The sequence below is a fragment of the Bufo bufo genome, chromosome 9 (genome assembly GCF_905171765.1).
Source record: "Bufo bufo chromosome 9, aBufBuf1.1, whole genome shotgun sequence".
Lineage (NCBI taxonomy): Eukaryota > Metazoa > Chordata > Amphibia > Anura > Bufonidae > Bufo > Bufo bufo.
In genome coordinates this window covers 230,499,206-230,526,815 of record NC_053397.1, presented here as the reverse complement: position 1 = coordinate 230,526,815, position 27,610 = coordinate 230,499,206, and the positions used below count along the sequence as shown (strand labels likewise).

Here is a 27,610-nt window from a genome sequence, read left to right as displayed (position 1 = left end):
ACCATAAACCGCCTCCGCCTGATCATCCCTCTGCAGAGACCATAAACCGCCTCCGCCTGATCATCCCTCTGCAGAGACCATAAACCGCCTCCGCCTGATCATCCCTCTGCAGAGACCATAAACCACCTCCACCTGATCATCCCTCTGCAGTGACCATGAATCGCCTCCACCTGATCATCCCTCTGCAGAGACCATAAACTGCCTCCGCCTGATCATCCCTCTGCAGTGACCATGAATCGCCTCCGCCTGATCATCCCTCTGCAGTGACCATGAATCGCCCCTGCCTGATCATCCCTCTGCAGAGACCATGAACTGCCTCCACCTGATCGTCCATCTGTAGTGACCATGAATCGCCTCCACCTGATCATCCCTCTGCAGAGACCATGAACTGCCTCCACCTCATCGTCCCTCTGCAGAGACCATGAACTGCCTCCACCTGATCATCCCTCTGCAGTGACCATGAATCGCCTCCGCCTGATCATCCCTCTGCAGTGACCATAAACCACCTCCACCTGATCATCCCTCTGCAGTGACCATAAACCACCTCCACCTGATCATCCCTCTGCAGAGACCATGAACTGCCTCCACCTGATCATCCCTCTGCAGTGACAATAATCCACCTCCGCCTGATCATCCCTCTGTAGTGACCATGAACCGCCTCTGCCTGATCATCCCTCTCCAGAGACCATGAACTGCCTCCGCCTGATCATCCCTCTGCAGTGACCATAAACCACCTCCACCTGATCATCACTCTGCAGTGACCATAAACTGCCTCCACCTGATCATCCCTCTGCAGTGACCATAATCCGCCTCAGCCTGATCATTCCTCTGCAGTGACCATAATCCGCCTCAGCCTGATCATCCATCTGCAGTGACCATGAACCGCCTCCACCTGATCGTCCCTCTGCAGTGACCATGAATCGCCTCCACTTGATCATCCCTCTGCAGTGACCATAATCCGCCTCCGCCTGATCGTCCCTCTGCAGTGACCATGAACTGCCTCCGCCTGATCGTCCCTCTGCAGTGACCATAAACCGCCTCCGCCTGATCATCCCTCCACAGCCACCATAAACCCATCCACCAAATCATCTGTACGTGATCAACCATAAGCCGTTCCCACCATATCGTCCCTCTGCTGTGATCTTAAACCGCCTCCGCCTGATCGTCCCTCTGCCGTGACCATAAACCACCTCCACCTGATCATCCCTCTGCAGTGACCATAATCCGCCTCTACCTGATCATCCCTCTGCAGTGACCATAAACCACCTCCACCTGATCATCCCTCTGCAGTGACTATAATCCGCCTCAGCCTGATCATCCCTCTGCAGTGACCATGAACTGCCTCCGACCTGATCGTCCCTCTGCAGAGACCATAAACCGCCTCCGCCTGATCATCCCTCTGCAGAGACCATAAACCGCCTCCGCCTGATCATCCCTCTGCAGAGACCATAAACCTCCTCCGCCTGATCATCCCTCTGCAGAGACCATAAACCACCTCCACCTGATCATCCCTCTGCAGTGACCTTGAATCGCCTCCACCTGATCATCCCTCTGCAGAGACCATGAACCGCCTCCGCCTGATCATCCCTCTGCAGTGACCATGAATCGCCTCCGCCTGATCATCCCTCTGCAGTGACCATAAACCACCTCCACCTGATCATCCCTCTGCAGTGACCATGAATCGCCTCCACCTGATCATCCCTCTGCAGAGACCATGAACTGCCTCCACCTGATCGTCCCTCTGTAGTGACCATGAATCGCCTCCACCTGATCATCCCTCTGCAGAGACCATGAACTGCCTCCACCTGATCGTCCCTCTGCAGAGACCATGAACTGCCTCCACCTGATCATCCCTCTGCAGTGACCATGAATCGCCTCCGCCTGATCATCCCTCTGCAGTGACCATGAACTGCCTCAGACCTGATCGTCCCTCTGCAGAGACCATAAACCGCCTCCGCCTGATCATCCCTCTGCAGAGACCATAAACCGCCTCCGCCTGATCATCCCTCTGCAGAGACCATAAACCGCCTCCGCCTGATCATCCCTCTGCAGAGACCATAAACCACCTCCACCTGATCATCCCTCTGCAGTGACCATGAATCGCCTCCACCTGATCATCCCTCTGCAGAGACCATGAACTGCCTCCACCTGATCGTCCCTCTGCAGAGACCATGAACTGCCTCCACCTGATCATCCCTCTGCAGTGACCATGAATCGCCTCCGCCTGATCATCCCTCTGCAGTGACCATAAACCACCTGATCATCCCTCTGCAGTGACCATGAACTGCCTCCGCCTGATCATCCCTCTGCAGTGACCATAATCCACCTCCGCCTGATCATCCCTCTGTAGTGACCATGAACCGCCTCTGCCTGATCATCCCTCTGCAGAGACCATGAACTGCCTCCGCCTGATCATCCCTCTGCAGTGACCATAAACCACCTCCACCTGATCATCCCTCTGCAGTGACCATAAACTGCCTCCACCTGATCATCCCTCTGCAGGGACCATAATCCGCCTCAGCCTGATCATTCCTCTGCAGTGACCATAATCCGCCTCAGCCTGATCATTCCTCTGCAGTGACTATGAACTGCCTCCGCATGATCATCCCTCTGCAGTGACCATAAACCACCTCATCATTCCTGTGCATTGACCATAAACCACCTCCGCCTGATCGTCGCTCTGCAGTGACCATGAACTGCCTCCGCCTGATCGTCCCTCTGCAGTGACCATAAACCGCCTCCGCCTGATCATCCCTCCACAGCCACCATAAACCCATCCACCAAATCATCTGTACGTGATCAACCATAAGCCGTCCCCACCATATCGTCCCTCTGCTGTGATCTTAAACCGCCTCCGCCTGATCGTCCCTCTGCAGTGACCATAAACCACCTCCACCTGATCATCCCTCTGCAGTGACCATAATCCGCCTCTACCTGATCATCCCTCTGCAGTGACCATAAACCACCTCCACCTGATCATCCCTCTGCAGTGACCATAATCCGCCTCAGCCTGATCATCCCTCTGCAGTGACCATGAACTGCCTCCGACCTGATCGTCCCTCTGCAGAGACCATAAACCGCCTCCGCCTGATCATCCCTCTGCAGAGACCATAAACCACCTCCACCTGATCGTCCCTCTGCAGAGACCATAAACCGCCTCCGCCTGATCATCCCTCTGCAGAGACCATAAACCGCCTCCGCCTGATCATCCCTCTGCAGAGACCATAAACCGCCTCCGCCTGATCATCCCTCTGCAGAGACCATAAACCACCTCCACCTGATCATCCCTCTGCAGTGACCATGAATCGCCTCCACCTGATCATCCCTCTGCAGAGACCATGAACTGCCTCCGCCTGATCATCCCTCTGCAGTGACCATGAATCGCCTCCGCCTGATCATCCCTCTGCAGTGACCATAAACCACCTCCACCTGATCATCCCTCTGCAGTGACCATGAATCGCCTCCACCTGATCATCCCTCTGCAGAGACCATGAACTGCCTCCACCTGATCGTCCCTCTGTAGTGACCATGAATCGCCTCCACCTGATCATCCCTCTGCAGAGACCATGAACTGCCTCCACCTGATCGTCCCTCTGCAGTGACCATAAACCGCCTCCGCCTGATCATCCCTCTGCAGAGACCATGAACTGCCTCCACCTGATCATCCCTCTGCAGTGACCATGAATCGCCTCCGCCTGATCATCCCTCTGCAGTGACCATAAACCACCTCCACCTGATCATCCCTCTGCAGTGACCATGAACTGCCTCCGCCTGATCATCCCTCTGCAGTGACCATAATCCACCTCCGCCTGATCATCCCTCTGTAGTGACCATGAACCGCCTCTGCCTGATCATCCCTCTGCAGAGACCATGAACTGCCTCCGCCTGATCATCCCTCTGCAGTGACCATAAACCACCTCCACCTGATCATCCCTCTGCAGTGACCATAAATTGCCTCCACCTGATCATCCCTCTGCAGTGACCATAATCCGCATCAGCCTGATCATCCCTCTGCAGTGACCATAAACTGCCTCCACCTGATCATTCCTCTGCAGTGACCATAATCCGCCTCAGCCTGATCATTCCTCTGCAGTGACTATGAACTACCTCCACCTGATCATCCCTCTGCAGTGACCATAAACCACCTCCACCTGATCATTCCTGTGCAGTGACCATAAACCACCTCCACCTGATCATCCCTCTGCAGTGACCATGAACCGCCTCCACCTGATCGTCCCTCTGCAGTGACCATGAATCGCCTCCACCTGATCATCCCTCTGCAGTGACCATAATCCGCCTGATCGTCCCTCTGCAGTGACCATAAACCGCCTCCGCCTGATCATCCCTCCACAGCCACCATAAACCCATCCACCAAATCATCTGTACGTGATCAACCATAAGCCGTCCCCACCATATCGTCCCTCTGCTGTGATCTTAAACCGCCTCCGCCTGATCGTCCCTCTGCAGTGACCATAAACCACCTCCACCTGATCATCCCTCTGCAGTGACCATAATCCGCCTCAGCCTGATCATCCCTCTGCAGTGACCATGAACTGCCTCCGACCTGATCGTCCCTCTGCAGAGACCATAAACCGCCTCCGCCTGATCATCCCTCTGCAGAGACCATAAACTGCCTCCGCCTGATCATCCCTCTGCAGTGACCATGAATCGCCTCCACCTGATCATCCCTCTGCAGAGACCATGAACTGCCTCCGCCTGATCATCCCTCTGCAGTGACAATGAATCGCCTCTGCCTGATCATCCCTCTGCAGTGACCATAAACCACCTCCACCTGATCATCCCTCTGCAGTGAACATGAATCGCCTCGACCTGATCATCCCTCTGCAGAGACCATGAACTGCCTCCACCTGATCGTCCCTCTGTAGTGACCATGAATCGCCTCCACCTGATCATCCCTCTGCAGAGACCATGAACTGCCTCCACCTGATCGTCCCTCTGCAGAGACCATGAACTGCCTCCACCTGATCATCCCTCTGCAGTGACCATGAATCGCCTCCGCCTGATCATCCCTCTGCAGTGACCATAAACCACCTCCACCTGATCATCCCTCTGCAGTGACCATGAACTGCCTCCGCCTGATCATCCCTCTGCAGTGACTATAATTCACCTCCGCCTGATCATCCCTCTGTAGCGACCATGAACCGCCTCTGCCTGATCATCCCTCTGCAGAGACCATAAACTGCCTCCGCCTGATCATCCCTCTGCAGTGACCATAAACCACCTCCACCTGATCATCCCTCTGCAGTGACCATAATCCGCCTCCGCCTGATCATCCCTCTGCAGTGACCATAATCCGCCTCAGCCTGATCATCCCTCTGCAGTGACCATGAACTGCCTCCGACCTGATCGTCCCTCTGCAGAGACCATAAACCGCCTCCGCCTGATCATCCCTCTGCAGAGACCATAAACCGCCTCCGCCTGATCATCCCTCTGCAGTGACCATGAATCGCCTCCACCTGATCATCCCTCTGCAGAGACCATGAACTGCCTCCGCCTGATCATCCCTCTGCAGTGACCATGAATCGCCTCCGCCTGATCATCCCTCTGCAGTGACCATAAACCACCTCCACCTGATCATCCCTCTGCAGTGACCATGAATCGCCTCCACCTGATCATCCCTCTGTAGCGACCATGAACCGCCTCTGCCTGATCATCCCTCTGCAGAGACCATAAACTGCCTCCGCCTGATCATCCCTCTGCAGTGACCATAAACCACCTCCACCTGATCATCCCTCTGCAGTGACCATAATCCGCCTCCGCCTGATCATCCCTCTGCAGTGACCATAATCCGCCTCAGCCTGATCATCCCTCTGCAGTGACCATGAACTGCCTCCGACCTGATCGTCCCTCTGCAGAGACCATAAACCGCCTCCGCCTGATCATCCCTCTGCAGAGACCATAAACCGCCTCCGCCTGATCATCCCTCTGCAGTGACCATGAATCGCCTCCACCTGATCATCCCTCTGCAGAGACCATGAACTGCCTCCGCCTGATCATCCCTCTGCAGTGACCATGAATCGCCTCCGCCTGATCATCCCTCTGCAGTGACCATAAACCACCTCCACCTGATCATCCCTCTGCAGTGAACATGAATCGCCTCGACCTGATCATCCCTCTGCAGAGACCATGAACTGCCTCCACCTGATCGTCCCTCTGCAGTGACCATGAATCGCCTCCGCCTGATCATCCCTCTGCAGTGACCATAAACCGCCTCCACCTGATCATCCCTCTGCAGTGACCATGAACTGCCTCCGCCTGATCATCCCTCTGCAGTGACCATAATCCACCTCCGCCTGATCATCCCTCTGCAGTGACCATGAACTACCTTCACCTGATCATCCCTCTGTAGCGACCATGAACCGCCTCTGCCTGATCATCCCTCTGCAGAGACCATGAACTGCCTCCGCCTGATCATCCCTCTGCAGTGACCATAAACCACCTCCACCTGATCATCCCTCTGCAGTGACCATAATCCGCCTCCGCCTGATCATCCCTCTGCAGAGACCATGAACTGCCTCCGCCTGATCATCCCTCTGCAGTGACCATAAACCACCTCCACCTGATCATCCCTCTGCAGTGACCATGAATCGCCTCCACCTGATCATCCCTCTGTAGCGACCATGAACCGCCTCTGCCTGATCATCCCTCTGCAGAGACCATAAACTGCCTCCGCCTGATCATCCCTCTGCAGTGACCATAAACCACCTCCACCTGATCATCCCTCTGCAGTGACCATAATCCGCCTCCGCCTGATCATCCCTCTGCAGTGACCATAATCCGCCTCAGCCTGATCATCCCTCTGCAGTGACCATGAACTGCCTCCGACCTGATCGTCCCTCTGCAGAGACCATAAACCGCCTCCGCCTGATCATCCCTCTGCAGAGACCATAAACCGCCTCCGCCTGATCATCCCTCTGCAGTGACCATGAATCGCCTCCACCTGATCATCCCTCTGCAGAGACCATGAACTGCCTCCGCCTGATCATCCCTCTGCAGTGACCATGAATCGCCTCCGCCTGATCATCCCTCTGCAGTGACCATAAACCACCTCCACCTGATCATCCCTCTGCAGTGAACATGAATCGCCTCGACCTGATCATCCCTCTGCAGAGACCATGAACTGCCTCCACCTGATCGTCCCTCTGCAGTGACCATGAATCGCCTCCGCCTGATCATCCCTCTGCAGTGACCATAAACCACCTCCACCTGATCATCCCTCTGCAGTGACCATGAACTGCCTCCGCCTGATCATCCCTCTGCAGTGACCATAATCCACCTCCGCCTGATCATCCCTCTGCAGTGACCATGAACTACCTTCACCTGATCATCCCTCTGTAGCGACCATGAACCGCCTCTGCCTGATCATCCCTCTGCAGAGACCATGAACTGCCTCCGCCTGATCATCCCTCTGCAGTGACCATAAACCACCTCCACCTGATCATCCCTCTGCAGTGACCATAATCCGCCTCCGCCTGATCATCCCTCTGCAGAGACCATGAACTGCCTCCGCCTGATCATCCCTCTGCAGAGACCATGAACTGCCTCCGCCTGATCATCCCTCTGCAGAGACCATGAACTGCCTCCGCCTGATCATCCCTCTGCAGTGACCATGAATCGCCTCCACCTGATCATCCCTCTGCAGTGACCATAAACCACCTCCACCTGATCATCCCTCTGCAGTGACCATAATCCGCCTCCGCCTGATCATCCCTCACATAACACCCCATATAACAGTGCCCCCTTCCCAGAAAACACCCCCTCATATAATGCCCCATATAACAGTGCCCCTCCCCAGAAGAGACCCCCTCACATAACACCCCATATAACTATGCCCCCTCCCTAGAAGAGACCCCCTCACATAACACACCATATAACAGTGCCCCTCCCCAGAAGAGACCCCCTCATATAACACCCCATATAACAGTGCCCCCTCCCCAGAAGAGACCCCCTCACATAACACCCCATATAACAGTGCCCCCTCCCCAGAAGAGACCCCCTCACATAACACCCCATATAACAGTGCCCCTCCCCAGAAGAGACCCCCTCATATAACACCCCATATAACAGTGCCCCTCCCCAGAAGAGACCCCCTCACATAACACCCCATATAACAGTGCCCCCTCCCCAGAAGAGACCCCCTCATATAACACCCCATATAACAGTGCCCCTCCCCAGAAGAGACCCCCTCATATAACACCCCATATAACAGTGCCCCCTCCCCAGAAGAGACCCCCTCACATAACACCCCATATAACAGTGCCCCTCCCCAGAAGAGACCCCCTCACATAACACCCCATATAACAGTGCCCCCTCCCCAGAAGAGACCCCCTCATATAACACCCCATATAACAGTGCCCCCTCCCCTGTAAACATTCACAGTGCAGGTGGAAGAAGTATGTGAACCCCTAGACTAATGGCATCTCAATGAGATGAGTCAATGACCCGGATCAGACAGGAATTCGCCAAGTGTCACCCCACTATATGCAGGTCTGACATGGTAAGTGGCCCCTCTACAATCATCCGTTATTTGGATCAATTAGTAATGCCTTTTCTCTCGGTTCAGGGAGACGCTTCCTTACCCCATACGAGGGGCAGAATTGGAGGCGGTTAAATAGAGCTCTTCCCCCGGGGCGGGTGGTTCGCCGTCTGAAGTATAGAGGTATCACGCCAAGGTTCTCCTCCCTATTCTGCTGCAGGTTCTCAATGAATCACATAGATACGGATCTCTCCCCCACCTTTTAGGGAGGCAATTATCACTTTAATTAAAAAGAAAGATAAGGTCGGCAGTGAGGTTGGGTCATATACGCCCATATCACTCCTTAATACAGACTATAAGATTTTCGCAAAAATTTTAGCAAATCGCCTTAAAAGGGTAATTGCATCCCTGGTCCATCCCAATCAAACAGGGTTTATACCCGGGAGACAGATTCAGGTGAATTTATATGGGGTTTATCTGAACCTGCAGGTGGGGGGGGGTCCGGACGGCTCCGTCCTGTCTCTGGATGCTGCTAAAGCGTTGGACAGGGTGGAGTGGTCCTTCGTGTGGCGGACCGTGGCCCATTTTTGATTGGGGACTACTTTTATTGCAATGACCCAATTGCTGTATACTCAACCAATAGCCCGAATTAATATTGATGGGGTTAACTGCTCCATTATTGAGTTACAACGCGGCACGAGACAGGGGGGTCCTCTCTCCCCCTTTTATTTGCGTTATTTATGGAGCCGTTGGCCTGTAAGATTCGTCTGGATAGTCAGATTCGGGGCAGCGGGAGAGAGGGATGTAATTAGGCTCCACGCAGACGATGTCATACTGTTTTTGGACGAGGGCTGGAAGGCTGTCCCCTGGAAAGTCCTCACTCTTCCCGCTAAATGGAAATGCCCCCGAGGGTGGCTCCCGGGTCCGGATATTGTCTTCGGAGGATTCTCTGGACTACCTGGGGATACAGATTGGTGTCCCTATCAGTAGATTTTATCATTTACATCTTTCCCCAGTAATAGACAAAGTGAAGGGGAAAATCAGAGCCTGGAAACATGGTCACTATCGGTGAAGATGGTTCTACTGCCTCTGGTCTGTACCCGATCTGTGCCCCCCCCCATCTGGATAGAGGAGGGGATTCTATAGATTAGAAACTTTAATAAATGATCTTATTTGGGGGAGGGTCCACATAAAGCAGAGGTATCTGTGGTTGGCCGAGTCAGAAGGGGGACTGGCACTCTTTTTCAAGGGTATTTTTTTTCTGCGCAGCTACAAAGATGCTGTAATTCTAGAGAGAACGCGAGCGGGCAGTATCTAACCAGGGTAACACGTCGCTCACTTGAGAATGTTTTTACGCACTTAGAAACAGCACAGTTTGGAGATGTGGACACCAGTTGTTTAATCCCGAGGACTCTGCCGAGGGTCTGGGATATATTGAAAAGGATTTTGCAGGTTCCCTACGCTTTTTATTTTACCCCGTTGTGGGAGAATTGGAATCTATCGGAATTTCGGAAAATAACAGATCGTACCTATTGTAGTGGTAGGGGTGTCACCGGAGTGGCACATGTGTCTGTTGCAGATCGGTTTAAAGCCCTAGGGGACTTTAATTTCACAAATATCACCTTTTTAGATTTGTTTATGTCCGCACGCTTAAAACACGCGTACGAAGCTCCATCCAATAATAAATACATGATCAGTCAACAACATTCAATTTTTGATTATTGTTTTGTTCACTCAGGGAAAAGGATTACAATGGCACAGATTTATTCTAAGCTGCGAGGTTCACTGTCCACAGTGATTTCTTTAAAAGTTTACATAAATGGGAGCAGGAATTGAGATCTCCCCTCTTCCTGGGCCACAGAGCTTTAAAAATATGAAAAAGGTTGTATCCGCAACCAGTTATAGACTGATTCAGTTTAAGATTTTGCACAGGTTACACTACACACCGCAAGTGCGGCAGTCCCAATGTTGGGTATATTCATCTTTTATGCGAGCACAGAGTGATAAAGTGGTTTTGGGAGCAGGTATTTACAGCGCTGCAGGGGGATCTTCCCCAATCTTGTGCTCCGGACATGACCTCTGCGATTTTGGGTCTGTATATACCAGAAAACTCTAACTCTTCCGGTGACCAACTAGTCTGGCTTAAGGGCTGTTATTCAGAAATGGGGCTCCCATTTCTCCCACGTTTGTGGAGTGGAGACGGATTATGTCCCAAATAAAGTTATATGAGGAGGTTGGGACGCGGACGAGGGGCGGTACATGAACACGCCTTTGTCTCATAGAATTAGGGTGTACTGTTCATTCCATTTTAGTAGGTGGAGTCTGTGGACTGGTTGGGGGGGGGGTTCAGGTTATCAGCGAAGGCAGCCAAGGGGGGAAGGGAGGGGGGTGGTAGTCATAAATTGAAATTTTAAATTTTGGGGTAAAAAAAAGAAAAAGGGTTTAGGTGGGATTAAATGTACTAGAGTTGGATTTAACGCTATTGTTTGTGATGGTGTAAGGATTATATTAATATCTTTTATCTATGTTTGTAAGTTCTCCCTGTTCTGTCTAAAAGTTTTGTAACTATCTTGAAGAAAATAAAAATGTAAAAAATTAATAGAAATGAGATGAGATTGGAGGTGTTGGTTGCAGCTGCCCTGCCCTATGAAACACACACCAGTTCTGGGTTTGCTTTTCACAAGAAGCATTGCCTCATGTGAATGATGCCTCGCACAAAAGAGCTCTCAGAAGACCTACGATTAAGAATTGTTGACTTGCATAAAGCTGGAAAGGGTTATAAAAGTATCTCCAAAAGCCTTGCTGTTCATCAGTCCACAGTAAGACAAATTGTCTATAAATGGAGGACGTTCAGCACTGCTGCTACTCTCCCTAGGAGCGGCCGTCCTGTAAAGATGACTGCAAGAGCACAGCGCAGACTGCTCAATGAGGTGAAGAAGAATCCTAGAGTGTCAGCTAAAGACTTACAAAAGTCTCTGGCATATGCTAACATCCCTATTATCGAATCTACGAGACGTAAAACACTAAACAAGAATGGATTTCATGGGAGGATACCACAGAGGAAGCCACTGCTGTCCAAAAAAACCATTGCTGCACGTTTACAGTTTGCACAAGAGCACCTGGATGTTCCACAGCAGAACTGGCAAAATATTCTGTGGACAGATGAGACCAAAGTGGAGTTGTTTGGAAGAAACACACAACACTATGTGTGGAGAAAAAGAGGCACAGCACACCAACATCAAAACCTCATCCCAACTGTGAGGTATGGTGGTGGGGGCATCATGGTTTGAGGCTGCTTTGCTGCGTCAGGGCCTGGACGGATTGCTATCATCGAAGGAAAAATGAATTCCCAAGTTTATCAAGACATTTTTCAGGAGAACTAAAGGCCATCTGTCCACCAGCTGAAGCTCAACAGAAGATGGGTGTTGCAACAGGACAACGACCCAAAGCATAGAAGTAAATCAACAACAGAATGGCTTAGGCCTCTTTCACACTTGCGTTGTCCGGATCCGGCGTGTACTCCACTTGCCGGAATTACACGCCGGATCCGGAAAAACGCAAGTGTACTGAAAGCATTTGAAGACGGAACCGTCTTCCAAATGCGTTCAGTGTTACTATGGCACCCAGGACGCTATTAAAGTCCTGGTTGCCATAGTAGGAGCGGGGAGCGGGGGAGCGGTGTACTTACAGTCCGTGCGGCTCCCGGGGCGCTCCAGAGTGACGTCAGAGCGCCCCATGCGCATGGATGACGTGATCCATGTGATCACATGATCCATGCGCTTGGGGCGCCCTGACGTCACTCTGGAGCGCCCGGGAGCCGCACGGACGGTAAGTATGCTGCTCCCCCGCTCCCCGCTACACTTTACCATGGCTGCCAGGACTTTAGCGTCCCGGCAGCCATGGTAACCATTCAGAAAAAGCTAAATGTCGGCTCCGGCAATGCGCCGAAACGACGTTTAGCTTAAGGCCGGATCCGGATCAATGCCTTTCAATGGGCATTAATTCCGGATCCGGCCTTGCGGCAAGTGTTCCGGATTTTTGGCCGGAGCAAAAAGCGCAGCATGCTGCGGTATTTTCTCCGGCCAAAAAACGTTCCGTTCCGGAACTGAAGACATCCTGATGCATCCTGAACGGATTTCTCTCCATTCAGAATGCATTAGGATAATCCTGATCAGTATTCTTCCGGCATAGAGTCCCGACGACGGAACTGTATGCCGGAAGACAAGAACGCAAGTGTGAAAGAGCCCTTAAACAGAAGAAAATACTCCTTCTGGAGGGGCCCAGTCAGAGTCCTGACCTCAACCCGATGGAGATGCTGTGGCATGACCTCAAGAAAGTGACTCACACCAGACATCCCAAGAATATTGCTGAACTGAAACAGTTCTGTAAAGAGGAATGGTGAAGAATTACTCCTGACCGTTGTGCACGTCTGATCTGCAACTGCAGGAAACGTCTGGGGGAAGTTATTGCTGCCAAAGGAGGTTCAACCAGTTATTAAATCCAAGGGTTCACATACTTTTTCCACCTGCACTGTGAATGTTTACATGGTGTGTTCAATAAAAACATAGTAACATTTAACTCTTTGTGTGTTATTAGTTTAAGCCGACTGTGATTGTCTATTGTTGGGACTGAGATGACGATCAGATCACATTTTATGACCAATTTGTGCAGAAATCCATATCATTCCAAAGGGTTCACATACTTCTTCTTGCAACTGTATAACACCCCATATAACAGTGCCTGCTCCCCAGAAAACACCCCTTCATATAACACCCCATATAACAGTGCCTGCTCCCCAGAAAACACCCCGTACAGACAGAAGATTTGTTCTTCTCGGGCTCTGGACACTAAAACTGTGTTTTATTTCACAGAAATCATTAAAAACAATTAAACAATAATAACGGAGACGCGGAGATCTCGTCCATTTTTATTGTCATAATGATTTATGCAAAATAAATTACAGTTTTAGTGTCCGGCGCCCAGAAGACAATTTTTTCTGGTTTTGTTTTTCGCTCATCCGGTTGCGGCCCGGAGAACCCGCTCGGTTGGGAGCACCGTCCGCGTGTCTGTGAGACAGGGGCCGAAAGTAGCAGATATTAGCCGGGCGTCACTGGGAAGCACCCGGGCGCTGTATTTGTTTTGTTGTATTATCTCACTGATCACACCTTCTTCCTGGATGTCACCCCGATGTCACCCCTCTTCCTGGATGTCACCACTCTCCCGATGTCACCCCTCTCCCGATGTCACCACTCTCCCGATGTCACCACTCTCCCGATGTCACCACTCTCCCGATGTCACCCCTCTTCCTGGATGTCACCACTCTCCCGATGTCACCCCTCTTCCTGGATGTCACCCCTCTTCCTGGATGTCACCACTCTCCGGATGTCACCCCTCTTACTGGATGTCACCCCTCTTCCTGGATGTCACCACTCTCCCGATGTCACCCCTCTTCCTGGATGTCACCCCTCTTCCTGGATGTCACCACTGTCCCGATGTCACCCCTCTTACTGGATGTCACCCCTCTTCCTGGATGTCACCACTCTCCCGATGTCACCCCTCTTCCTGGATGTCACCCCTCATCCTGGATGTCACCACTCTCCCGATGTCACCCCTCTTCCTGGATGTCACCCCTCATCCTGGATGTCACCACTCTCCCGATGTCACCCCTCTTCCTGGATGTCACCACTCTCCCGATGTCACCCCTCTTCCTGGATGTCACCCCTCTTCCTGGATGTCGCCCCTCTTCCTGAATGTCATCCCTCACCCGATGTCACGCCCTCTTCCTGGATGTCACCCCTCTCCCAATGTGATGCCCTATTCCTGGATGTCACCCCATCCCGATTTCACGCCCTCTTCCTGATTGAAACTTCTTTTCCTGGATGTCACCCCTTTTCCTGGATGTCATGCCCTCTTCCTGGATGTCACCCCTCTTCCTGGATGTCATGCCCTTTTTCTGGATGTCACCCCTCCTAATGGATGTCACGTTCTCTTCCTGAATGTCATCCCTCACCCGATGTCACGCCCTCTTCCTGGATGTCACTCCTCTCCCGATGTCACGCCCTCTTCCTGGATGTCACTCCCCTCTCCTGATGTCACGCCCTTTTCCTGGATGTCACTCCTCTCTCGATGTCACGCCCTCTTTCTGGATGTCACTCCTCTCTCGATGTCACGCCCTCTTTCTGGATGTCACCCCTCTCCCGATGTCACGCCCTTTTCCTGGCTGTCACTCCTCTCTCGATGTCACGCCCTCTTCCTGGATGTCACCCCTCTTTCGATGTCACGCCCTCTTCCTGGATGTCACTCCTCTCTCGATGTCACACCCTTTTCCTGGATGTCACTCCTCTCTCGATGTCACGCCCTCTTCCTGGATGTCACCCCTCTTTCGATGTCACGCCCTCTTCCTGGATGTCACTCCTCTCTCAATGTCACGCCCTCTTCCTGGATGTCACCCCTCTCTCTATGTCACGCCCTTTTACTAGATGTCACTCCTCTCTCGATGTCATGCCCTTTTCCTGGATGTCGCCACTTACAATTTTTCCGCAAGAGTTGTCCCTCCATCAGCAAAAAATCCTCTTACACACAGGTCGTTCAGGGCGTATTCAATCCTTATGGGGGGAAACGGGACCAACTGCGGTAAGAGCGACAGAAACAGAATGGTTAAGTGGATTGATCATCATCCTCATCACCACCATCATCTTCCTAATCACCACCATCATTATCCTCATCACCACCATCATCATCCTCATCATTATCACCATCATAATAGAAGAAATTGGGAAGATCCTTCTTTCCCGCCGCGCAGATCTCCTGCAGGTCTGCCCTCCCCATTCCTCTCTCTCCTATTCCGGATTAAGAGAATCCTAAGGGTCAGTTCACACCCCAAAAAAGTAAAAGTACAGTATGAGAGGCTCGAGGGAGGGGACTGTTATGACGAATGCTGATGTGGCCTTGGCTTTCGGCTTCTTCTCACGTGTAGCTTACTGCGCTGCTTCTTAGAAGGAGGTCACTGACGATCTTCATCTGATCTTGGCCTTCAGTAGCTTTGAGGAATAGGTCATCAAGGACCCACAGAGAGAGCACATCCCGAGTCCGCTCCTGTCTCCACGTCTACACACTGGGGGGGGGGGGGGGGGGCGAACACTCAGCTAACAGAGTTAGTAGACTCTTTAGGGTTAGGCTTGCAGTACTAACCAATCATGGAAGTGGGGGCTCCCATACTGGTGGCAGCTCACATCTGGGGGGATGAGTTTTTGGATCTAGCAGGGTGGGCTTCCCACTAGTCATGTGATTAATAATCTGCCATGGAGCTCAGCCCCTGCAGTGCGGCTTCTCTGACACACTGGTTTCACAATGTCTTTGCTTCTAGAGCATAATTTGTGGAGGGATCTATGAGGGCACAGATGGCGCTCTATCACTTCCATGGAACAGATGGGCCAGATGTGGAGCTCGGGGAAAAGCAGGACTTCTGTGATGACAGTGCGAGATGGGGAAACAGCTCTCATTGTCTGAACACTGTTTGTGTGGATTAAATTAAATGATCTGGACTGACATTCTGCTGTTTGGCCACAAGATGCCGCCGTTTCCAAAACACAGTTCACAGACTGCATATATTTTCATATTCATGAGAGGTGGAGTTTCAGAGCCTGGAGAAGGAAAGGAAGCAGCCATCTTAGAGGAAGCTGAGACTGAAGAACTGTGTTAGCAGAGAGAATCCGATGGCATCCAGGTGTGAGAGCATCCCTCAGTGACCAGAACTACAGCCCAGTGAAGCTGATCGTGTTCAAGGCCCTGATCCTGTCCAGAGGAATGAGGATTGCTTCTAGGAACGCTGATAAGAGCTGAGAAGCAAAGCTACATACACTGCGGTACCGCATGCTTGTTGGAGAGACGTTTGTTCTGTTCAGAGTCACCAGCAGATGCAGAGTAGACCCGGGTCGGTTAGATCGTGCACGTACCTCATTACAGTGTTGGCGCCTAGAGACTGAGACCAGGCCTGTAGTTAGTTAGTTAGGGTTTCTGTTTGTGTCAGGCCTCAAGTGTTACTTCTGTTCAATTCAAGGACTCCATAACTTAAAGTGACATTTCACACTGGAGATCTAATAAAATTCCCACAAACTCAAACCAGGCTGGCGTTTTGCTCAGAAGGAATACTCAGGCACGTGCTACAGGACCAGTTATGGGAGGGGGAATACTGTAGAGCTTTGTAAGATTGTAAGCTGTTGTGCTGCATCGCAGGCTAGCCCGCACCACACACCCATACAGGTATTCTTGTTTTTTTAGGGTAATAACAGGTAAGGTGTGGCAGTTTAGTTGTGCATTTTCCTCCCACATCCAACGGAGGGCGCCATGCTGTGCAGCACAAGGGTCTCAGCATTCTGGTTGGGTCCGCCAATCTGATGAAGGAATTAGATGGTAAAATGAGACATGTGGAATCTAAAATAAGGGACTTCGCCTCTTCACACAATTACCTGACTGATGCTCACAAGGCCTTAACAGATGATGTGGAATATTTGAGGGCCAAATTGGCGGACTTAGAGGATAGATCCAAATGGAACAATATAATGTTCCGTGGAATCTCCGAGAATACACAGCCTTCAGAGCTACAAAAATACATAGTGGACATTATGTCTGTACTTTTACCGGATTGCTCTACACTCGACTTTACTATAGATGGAGCCCACCGCGTGGCCAAGCCTAAACACGAAGGCTGCCCCGAGAGATGTCTTGGTAAGAATTTACTTCTTCCATATTAAAGAGGCCACTATAGCAGCTGCAAGAAAACTCGGGGACCTGCCATCCCCGTACCAATTGGTGAAGCTCTTTGCAGACCTATCATCAGTTACCCTCCAGCTACGCCGCCACCTATGCTCTATCACACTGGCATTGTGAGACCATGCTATCCAATACCGTTGGGGGTATCTGGTTAAAATCCTTATCCCAAAAAAAAAGAATACTTCACTATCTGTACATTGGAGGAAGGGAAGGAGCTCTTACACTCATGGAACATACCATTGGGTTCATCTGGTACCCAACCGGCACCCAACCATCTGCATGAAGATAAAGAGTGGCAACTGGTGGTCCCAAGAAGGAAGAAGACCCTACAGTGCGGTGGAACTGCTCATTCCGTCATGACTAGGTCACTATTGCTGTGTAAATAACAATGGTAGAGCAGCACTCACCGGCCTTGTGACCACACTGGAGTGCAACAGCCAAGCCACGACCGCAGATCCTCCGCAGTCCAACGAACAGTATGCAAAAGGAGGCAATGGCAGCATCTTCAGTGAATTCTTTATTGGACGAGCTTCACAGACTGTGTACCATAAAAACAGACAGCAACGTTTCAGGCTTGATAAAGGCTACCATGTAGCCGAAACGTTGCTGTCTGTTTTTATGGTACACAGTCTGTGAAGCTCGTCCAATAAAGAATTCACTGAAGATGCTGCCGTTGCCTCCTTTTGCATATGGGTCACTATTGCTGGACTTCACCCCAGAAGCCGTAGGCAGATACCCATGCCGCTAGCACTGCTTTTGTTTCTATTTTTGTTTTTCATTTCCAGCCCTAATTTTTGAGGAATTCCTGCTTTTATGAACTTTTCTATGTTATGTTTAATACCTGGGCAGAGATGTCTACTATGGCTGACTGCTGACTCCAGGGGTTCCCGGGTTGTCTACATCACGTATCTCCGTGGTTTCTATATCATGGTAATTAAACGTAGTTCCTTGAACGTTAAGGGCCTGAGCAGCCCTTTCAAGAGGAATGTGGCATGGAAGGAGGCTCTAGCAATCCAATGTGATGTCTTCTGTGCCCAAGAAACGCACTTGCTTCACCCTGACATCCATAGGATGAAACCTGCATGTTTCCCTACAAGCATACACGCGCCATATAGTAAAAAGAAGAGCGGAGTGATGCTTGCCATTAAAAACACTATCGCCTTCACCACGGTCAACTCTGATAGACCCTAATGGCTGCTACATAATCCACAGCGGTTACTTCAATAATGTCCTACACAGTGGTGTATGCTCCAAACGTCCTCTTAGATTTCTAAACCACCTCATGATGAACGTTTCACAACTTAATCCGGGTAAACTAATCCTCTGCAGTGACTTTAATGCAACCCGTGATCCTACGTGGGATTCATCAGCCCCACAAAGACTTTGTCATTTCTTACGTTTTCTCTCTATACGACGTGTGGCTGATCCACCATAGCACTGAACAAGATTACCTCACAACTCTACTCAAGGACTGACCGCTTTTCTGCTCTACACGACACCTATCAGATTCCACATAAAGACTTCTACCAGCACCTCCATATTCGCCATCTCATAAAGTCAGAAGAACCACTATTAGTTAAAGCTTTTGGAACTCTTTTTGAACTATAATCGTCTACACCAAGTCGGTCAACTGGTATTAGGCCTCTATATTCTATGCTAAACTCAAAGGAGTCCTTCACAAAAACAACCCCATATCTGACGTGGGACAAGGAGCTCGGCAGGGAGATATCCAACACCCAATGGATCAAGGCATTGAAATTTGCAGTAACCCATTTGAGATGTGCCTCTCATTATGAAGCATATGAACAGTATTGGGATGGGACTATACATCCATGGGTCTTAGCATCATTTACCCAGGGACTTCACACCTTTGTTGGAGACAGTGTGGTGGGAAGGGAACACTACTACACATTCTGTGGTCTTGTCCTCATTTAGACACCCTCTGGTCTCAGTCTGTGAGTTTGTCTCTGCGGTGGCCGGGACAGCGATCCCGTCTGACCCATCACTAGCTCTCGTACCATTGCCGCACACATGTTCTTAGCCACCAACTACAAACCGGAGGAGCTTAGAAATCCCAACATTTAATGATATCTTCCGCTCAGTCAGCACTACAGCTGCATTTGAGCGAATGTTAGCCCTGAAGAACCATAACATGAAGCAATTTGATAGAGATTGGGCTCTGTGTGGACTGCTGGGTCTAGCCACCAACAGAATTGGTTAAACTGAGAAGCCATATGCTATGCCATATGATTGTCCACCCTTTAAACCTCTGCTTTATTAACAACACCTAAGCATTTATCATTGTGATGAACATTATACATAATCTGTGATCAAGCACAACCTACCCCTGTACACAGGTACTGATTATGTTTAGTGTATTGCTGCTTTTATAAAACCTCTGAACAACTCAATAAAAACTTATTGATGAAAAAAAAGAAGCTAAAATCAAGTGGTGCTGTTACGGGATGGCCAGGAACCGGTGGGGGTCCTTAAAGCCTGTTTATTGCACATGGTGGATTCAGGTCCGTCAGCTGCTTCAATCTTTGGTTCCAAGCTGTTTGAATACTGTGATGTTACCGAGCTCTTGTGGAATTGTCAGGCCAGGAGAAGAGGTTTCCAGGTTTTAGGTGGCGATCACATTGGCTTTAATGACCAGTTTCTTTCAAGACTCACCATCTGTAGGTTCTTCTGTGCTGCCATCTTTTCTCACACCATCTTTTTGCTTTATTAGGTCCGCGTAAGCTGAACCATGGGGCATACTCTTAGAAGATGTCCAGCCGGTTTCCAAACCACCCGGGCTGTTGTTACCCCTTTCTGTTCCTGATGCCCTATGGTAACACATTGCCATGGACTTTGTTACAGATCTGCCCTCTTCTCCTGGATGTACAGCTATCTGGGTGGCCGTGGACCGCTTCTCCAAGATGGCGCACTTTGTACCTTTGGCTGGACTTCCCTCGGCTGCTGAACTTGCTAAACTGTTTGTGAGACACATATTCCGCTTGCATGGTCTACCTTGGCATATTGTTTCCGATCACAGAGTCCAGTTTACCTCTAAGCTCTGGAGAGCTCTTTGCCGGCTGCTCAAAATTGAGCTGGACTTCTCTTCTGGTTATCATCCCCAGACCAACGGGCAAGTAGAGCGGGTCAATCAAATATTAGAGAACTATCTCCGGCATTTTGTTTCAGCCCAACACGACAACTGGGTACAATTACTACCTTGGGCTGAATTCTCCTATAACAACCACTCTAGTGAGTCTACTGGATCCTCTCCATTCTTTGTCATTTATGGACAATACCCTCATACTCCTCTCCCTGTTCCTACATCTTCTGGGGTACCAGCTGCGAATTCCTCTTGTAGGGATTTTTTGAAGATTTGCCGTGACACCAAGGACCGCATCAACAAAGCGGTGACTTGCATGAAAACGAATGCAGACAAGAGAAGAAGACAACCTCCTCAGTTCTCGTCTGGAGATAAGGTATGGCTCTCCTCCAAAAACATCTGCTTAAGGGTTCCCAATTTTAAGTTTGCTTCTAGGTTCCTTGGACCCTTTAATGTATTGAGGAGAATCAATGAAGTGACATACAAGTTACATCTGCCTCTCTCTCTGCATATTCCTAATGCCTTCCATGTGTCCTTGCTAAAACCAGTAGTCCTTAATCGCTTCTCGACGGCTCCTTCTACTCCAACTCCGGTGTCGGAAGATTCTGACGAGACATTTGAGATCAAAGGCTTCCTGGAAATCAAGAAGCGTGGCAAGAAGATCTACTATCTGGTGGACTGGAAGGGCTTTGGTCCTAAGGAGGGGTCTTGGGAACCAGAAGAGAACATTCATGCTTCAAACTTGATAAAAAGGTTTCTGTCTCGTCGTGGACTCAAGAAGAGGGGGCGTAAGGGGGGGTGTACTGTAACAGTGGCTGCTGTGCGCCGCTATTCCCCTGCTTACCGCCACGGTCCCCGGCGCCGTGTTAAGCGGCCGGTGCTTCCCATTCACCGCTGCAGTCCTGGGCTCTGTCTGTGTAGGTACTGTTGTTCTGGGATCCGCTCCACAGATCCTTTCAGCCCTGGCCACAGCATGCTTGCTGCTTCTTCCCTGCAGCACTTCCTTAAGGGCCGGCGCACATCACTTCCTGTGCTTTATGGGTTAGGTCATGTGACCTCGCTGACCAATCCTAGCCCTCCTGCACATATATAAGTGGCTCAGCCCCTTCCCAGATGCCTCAGCGTCAAGGTCCTTGTGTCCTGCTAAGGTTCCTGATATCCGCTTATGTTCCTGACTCGTACTTGTGTTCCCGGACTCTGCTACCTGTTTGAACCCTGCCTGCTTGCCTTGACTCTCCTGTTGTTGACCCGGATTGCCTGACCTGTACCTGTGCCACCTGCCCTGACCTTTTGCCTGTCTGACTATGCCTCTGCCTCATCCTTTGGTCCTGCACCTCTGGTACCTTTCTCAGGTACCTCCTAATCCGCCTGGACCAGCTGCCTCATGTGCCTATCCTCCTCAAGAGGTAGCGACCTAGTGTTCCTCTCAGGAAAGTCTATCCCCACCATCAGGGGTACTGTGAAGAACGAGGGGTTCTCTTAGACAATGCCCTTAGAGGAGGTAGGACACGTGGCACAGAGGGTTCACACCCGCTGGTTCGTGACATCCATAGTACACTTGGCACCATTCGCTCCACTCCTTGATCATTCTTCAGATCAGTGTGCTCCTTAATGTCGTCCCAGTCCCTGCTCAACAGGAAGAAACAGTGATTGAAGTCAATACCAAGGATGGAGAGTGATTGGGATGGGTTCCCGTTGTGGTCAGGACACAACGAGCCACAGGGCGTGTATGTGGAGTGACCGTCCACCTCCTGCAGGCCAGGACCAGCACCAAACCTTCTACATCCTCCACCAATCTCATCTTTATAAGGCAGCTGCTTGGCCCAACACAGGGACCCCCACCATTTAAACCTACCTTTGATCTACCCTGAAATGGTGATGACGATGGTAATGATGAGGATGGTGATGATGATGGTAAAGATAAATGTAATGATGATCTTGATGGTAATGATGAGAATGATTATGATGGAGATGAGAATGGTGGTAATAATGATGGAGTGTTGATGATAGTGAGGATGATGATGGTGATATGGGTAATATAAAGGCCTCCAGAGAAGCCTCATGTAGCAGAACTGCTATAATCTGGGATTGTCCCCACATCACAGGTGTCCCAATACATCATCAGCACCTTGTGTCCGGCCTCCTCCAGCAGGGTTTTGGTCTCCTGCACGGCTCGTCTCATGCTCGGATGCGGGAGGAAATATCCATCAGTGTCATAGAAGCCAATGGTCAGGCGCTTTCTGCTGTTATAAATCTGTAAAAAACAGGGCAAAGTTAGAGGCTGACAACAGAAAGTGACACCGGGGAAGTACAGTAACCAGTGCAGACCCTGGTCTAGCAGAGCTCAGCTGGAGGCAGCCATCGTGACTGACTGGTCACAGTACATAGACATGTGTAGGACGGTATGCCGTACCTCATCATTGAAGGGGACTGGCGGCACAGTGGGGTCGAGCTGGAACAGGTCATCACACAGAACGGCTTTCATAAACAGGGCCAAGCTGTCCACATCCCGAGCCATCGGACCCGGCATCGACACCGCTACAAGCACAGAACCAGAGCAGTCATACAGAGGCTACAGGACGCCCACAGGGGGCGATATTATCATGTGTTATGGGGGTGACATATAGACAAGCTGAATGCCCAATGCAGACTACAGAGATGGAAGACAGAGGGAAGGATGGCAGCAACCACTGCCAACGTGACGAACCTGACTTCATCCCACTGACCGGATCAAGGACTCCAAGATTACTGGAAGAGAACAGAATGAGGTCCGATCATTACAAGGAGGAGAGAAGGAAGATGGAGGATAGAGAAGAGGCAACGGAGGGAGGAAGAAAGAAGCAGAAAGAAGTGGCGAGAAAGTGGAGGCAGAGGAAGAAGAAGAGAGGAGGCAGAAGAAAGAGGAGGAAAGAGAAGGGAGGAAGAAGAGGAGAGAACACAGGAAGGAGGAGGAGAGAGAGGAGGAAGGAGGAGGAGAAAGCAGAGGAAGGAGAAGAAGAGAGAGGAGGAAGGAGCAGGAGAAAGCAGAGGAAGGAGAAGAAGAGAGAGGAGGAAGGAGCAGGAGAGAGAGGGGAGGCAGAGTAAGAAGAAAGAGGAGGAAAGAGAAGGGATGCAGAGGAAGAAGAGGAGAGAACACAGGAAGGAGGAGGAGAGAACAGGGGAAGGAGCAGGAGAGAGAGGGGAGGCAGAGGAAGAAGAAGAGACAGGAGGCAGAGGAAGAAGGAGAGAGGAGGCAGAAGAAAGAGGAGGAAAGAGAAGGGAGGAAGAAGAGGAGAGAACACAGGAAGGAGGAGGAGAGAGAGGAAGAAGGAGGAGGAGAAAGCAGAGGAAGGACAGAGGAAGAAAAGGAAAGAGAGGAGGAAGGAGCAGGAGGGAGAAGGGAGGCAGAGGAAGAAGAAAGAGAGAGGAGGAGAGGGGAGGCCGAAGAAGAAGGAAGAGAGAGGAGAAAAGAGAAGGGAGGCAGAAGGAAGAGAGGAGGAAGGAGGAGAGAAATGGGAGGCAGAGGAAGAAGAAGAGACAGGGGAGACAGAGAAAGAAGGAGAGAGGTGGCAGAAGAAAGGAGGAATAAGAAGGGAGGCATAGGAAGAAGGAGGAGAGAACAAAGGAAGGAGGAAGAGAGAACAGAGTATGGAGGAGGAGAGAGGGAAAAGGAAAGAGGAAGAGAAAGAAGAGGAAGGATGAAAAGAAAGAGGAAAGGCTGAGTAAGGAAAGGAGAGAGAGGAGGAAGGAGGAGGCAGAAGAAAGAGGAGGAGAGGCACAGGAAGATGGAAGGAGAAGAGAGAGAGGGGAGGCAGAGGAAGAAGGAAGAGAGAGGAGGAAGGAGAGAGAGGGTAGGCAGAGGTAGGAAAGGAGAGAGGGGGAAGAAGGAGAGAAAGGGGAGGCAGAGGAAGAAGGAGAAGAAAGCAAAAGAAGAAGGGACAGGGGAGGCAGAAGAAATGAGGAAAGAGAAGGAAGGCAGAGGAAGGAGGAGGAGAGAGAGTAGACGGTAGATGGAGAAGTCGATTGGTGTTATTCTATTCACCCGACACACGTGACGTATACCCAACAGCAGATTGGCGCCATTTCCCTTTTTATATCTGGCCCCAGATTGTGTATATCTAGCCTTCTGACGAAGCTAAGGCAAAACGCGCGTTGAGGTGTGTTTTTGGACCCTTTGCCCCACAGGTTGGTTAGTGTCCTGACTAGGAATGAGTGAACCCAGTGAAGTTCGGGTTTGCCGGGTTCGGCCGAACTTCAGGTCAAAGTTCGGGTTCGGGACCTGAACACCTGAACCCGGACCCCATTAACGTCAATGGGGACCCGAACTTCACTTTAATATTTTTCGTTATAACAGGTTTATAACGGAAAATAATAGCATTCTTAAGATAGAATGCTAAATAAAATGGCCAGTAAGGGGTTAAAAAAATAAAAAATAAAAATAAAACTCCCCTCATCCACTTGATCGCGCAGGTGTCCTCTTCTTTCTTCAGGACCTACAAAAGGACCGGAGATGACGTCACTGTGCTCACCATGTGGTGAGCGCGGTGAAGTCATCGCAGGTCCTGCTGAATGAAGATAGAAGAAGGATCTTCTGCAGGTCCTGAAGAAAGTGGATGAGGTGAGTTTTTTTATTATTTTTAACGAGGGGTTGGCCATTTTATTTAGCATTCTGTCTTATGAATGCTATTATTTTCTGTTATAACCATGTTATAACAGAAAATAATAAAATCACCCGAACACCGAACACGAACTTCAGTGAAAAAGTCCGGGTTCGGGTCTGGGTGCCGGAACGTTGCAGTTCGGGGTTCGCTCAACCCTAGTCCTGACCTTTATGTCTTTTCCTTGCCGATCCTCCGAGTGGGTTTGTTCTCTCGTCCCCTCTGCGGCGTTAGGTCTACTGCACGGATTTGACCCGGTTATTTTGCAGGATTATTTGGATGGGAACAGGTCTGCGAACCCCTGTGTTATTTGTATGTAATTTCATCTTGGGCGGGAGTAATGGGGGGTGTTTAGGGGTCCGCACTCAGCGTAGCGCTTGTGGAGGCCGTTCCATAATCTGATGTTTTGTCCCCATTTTTGTACATTTATACATGTATTATTTATGGTCGTATCTTCTTCCTCCCAGGTGCAGGAGGCGCCTTTAAATACACTATTAAGATTAACAATCCTAGCGGCTCATCTCCTTGGAGCTATGGAGATGTACGGCGCTCTGTCAAGATGACTCAAAGCGTCAAAAGTAAAGAATTATGTGTAACTAAGACAGGCGCTCCTCAACTGAGGCCTCTATACAAATAGTTATTATACCGCAATTACAACAGTTCACATGAGGCTTCTCTAAAACTCTAATATATATGTATAAAATATATAAAAAAATCAACACAAACGAAAATGGAATATTCCTGGCAGATCTATCAGATTGGCTGAGGGTCTATCCGGCTCCTCCACGTTCAGTGGCTCAGTCTGGGCTGTCCGTGCACTAGAGTCACTTATTGCTGGGAAGGAATAGAAGATTGTATAAGACGGAGAGTTACTGGTTACAGGTTGGGACCTATTACACACAGCCCACAATAGTCACAGCTGCTATCATTAGTCGTCTCTCACTAGGGTCTTAACCCCTTAAGGACTCGGCCCTATTTCACCTTACGGACTTGGCCATTTTTTGCAAATCTGACTAGTGTCACTTTAAGTGCTGATAACTTTAAAACGCTTTTACTTATCCAGGCCGTTCTGAGATTGTTTTTTCGTCACATATTGTACTTCATGACACTGGTAAAATGAAGTAAAAAAAATCATGTTTATTTATTTAAAAAAAATACAAAATTTACCTTATTTTTTTTTTTAATTACAAATTTCCAAGTTTCAATTTCTCTACTTCTATAATACATAGTAATACCTCCAAAAATAGTTAGTACTTTACATTCACCATATGTCTACTTCATGTTTGGATCATTTTGGGAATGATATTTTATTTTTTGGGGACGTTACAAGGCTTAGAAAATCTTGAAATTTTTCGGAAATTTTCAAAAACCCAATTTTTAGGGACCAGTTCAGGTCTGAAGTCACTTTGCAAGACTTACATAATAGAAACCACCCAAAAATGGCCCCATTGTACCCCCCTCAAGGTATTCAAAACTAATTTTACAAACTTTGTTAACCCTTTAGGTGTTCCACAAGAATTAATGGAAAATAGAGATGCAATTTCAAAACTTTTTTGGCAGATTTTCCATTTTAATAATTTTTTTCCAGTTACAAAGCAAGGGTTAACAGCCAAACCAAACTCAATACAGAAACACCCCATATGTTGTCGTAAACCGCTGTACGGGCACACGGCAGGGCGCAGAAGGAAAGGAATGCCATACGGTTTTTGGAAGGCAGATTTTGCTGGACTGTTTTTTTTTATACCATGTCCCATTTGAAGCCCCCCTGATGCAACCCTAGAGTAGAAACTCCAAAAAAGTGGCCCCATTTTAAAAACTACGGGATAGGGTGGCAGTATTGTTTGTACTAGTTTAGGGTACATATGATTTTTGGTTGCTCTATATTACACTTTTTGTGAGGCAAGATAACAAGAAATAGCTGTTTTGGCACCGTTTTTATTTTTTGTTATTCACAACATTCATCTGACAGGTTAGATCATGTGATATTTTTATAGACCAGGTTGTCACGGACGCGGCGATACCTAATATGTATACTTTTTTTTATTTATGTAAGTTTTACACAATGATTTCATTTTTGAAGCAAAAAAAATCATGTTTTAGTGTTTCCATAGTCTGAGAGCCATAATTTTTTCAGTTTTTGGGCGATTACCTTAGGTAGGGTATGATTTTTGCGGGATGAGATGACGGTTTGATTGGCACTATTTTTGGGGGCGTGTGACTTTTTGATCGCTTGCTATTACACTTTTTGTGATGTAAGGTTTTTTATGGTGTTCATTTGAGAGGTTAGGTCATGTGATATTTTTTTAGAGCCGGTCGATACGAACGCGGCGATACCTAATATGTATACTTTTTTTTTTTCCCCTATTTTTTCCCAATTGTTTTTAACTTTATTTGGGGAAAATGATGTTTTTGTTTATTTTTACTTGAATCTTTAATTTTTTTGGGGGGAAAACAATTTATTTTTTTCCCCTTTTTTTTTTGTCCCACTTTGGGACTTGAACTTTTGGGGGTCTAATCCTTTACAATGCATCACAATACTTCTGTATTGGAATGCATTGGCTGTATGCCTTCGTCACCGGAAGGCATCGCGCTGCCTTCCATGCC

General features: G+C 49.5%; 1 protein-coding gene and 1 long non-coding RNA gene across 3 annotated transcripts in view; both read right to left on the bottom strand.

Annotated features, from left to right (window-relative positions):
* The window catches only part of LOC120979630 (vitamin D3 hydroxylase-associated protein-like), a 150,773-nt gene that overhangs the window by 8,425 nt on the left and 114,738 nt on the right, over positions 1 to 27,610 (bottom strand). For both annotated transcript variants that reach the window (XM_040408498.1, XM_040408499.1), the window contains exons 6-9: positions 23,077 to 23,117; positions 22,783 to 22,907; positions 22,498 to 22,623; positions 15,028 to 15,125 (exon numbers count right to left, since the gene is read on the bottom strand). In XM_040408498.1, coding sequence (XP_040264432.1) covers positions 15,028 to 15,125; positions 22,498 to 22,623; positions 22,783 to 22,907; positions 23,077 to 23,117 — 390 coding nt within the window. The remainder of the gene's footprint in view (positions 1 to 15,027; positions 15,126 to 22,497; positions 22,624 to 22,782; positions 22,908 to 23,076; positions 23,118 to 27,610) is intronic.
* LOC120979634 lies at positions 879 to 2,495 on the bottom strand. The gene is made up of 3 exons (XR_005774341.1): positions 2,257 to 2,495; positions 2,149 to 2,224; positions 879 to 1,044 (listed from the first exon to the last, which is right to left on the bottom strand). It is a non-coding gene; the product is annotated as an uncharacterized LOC120979634 (long non-coding RNA).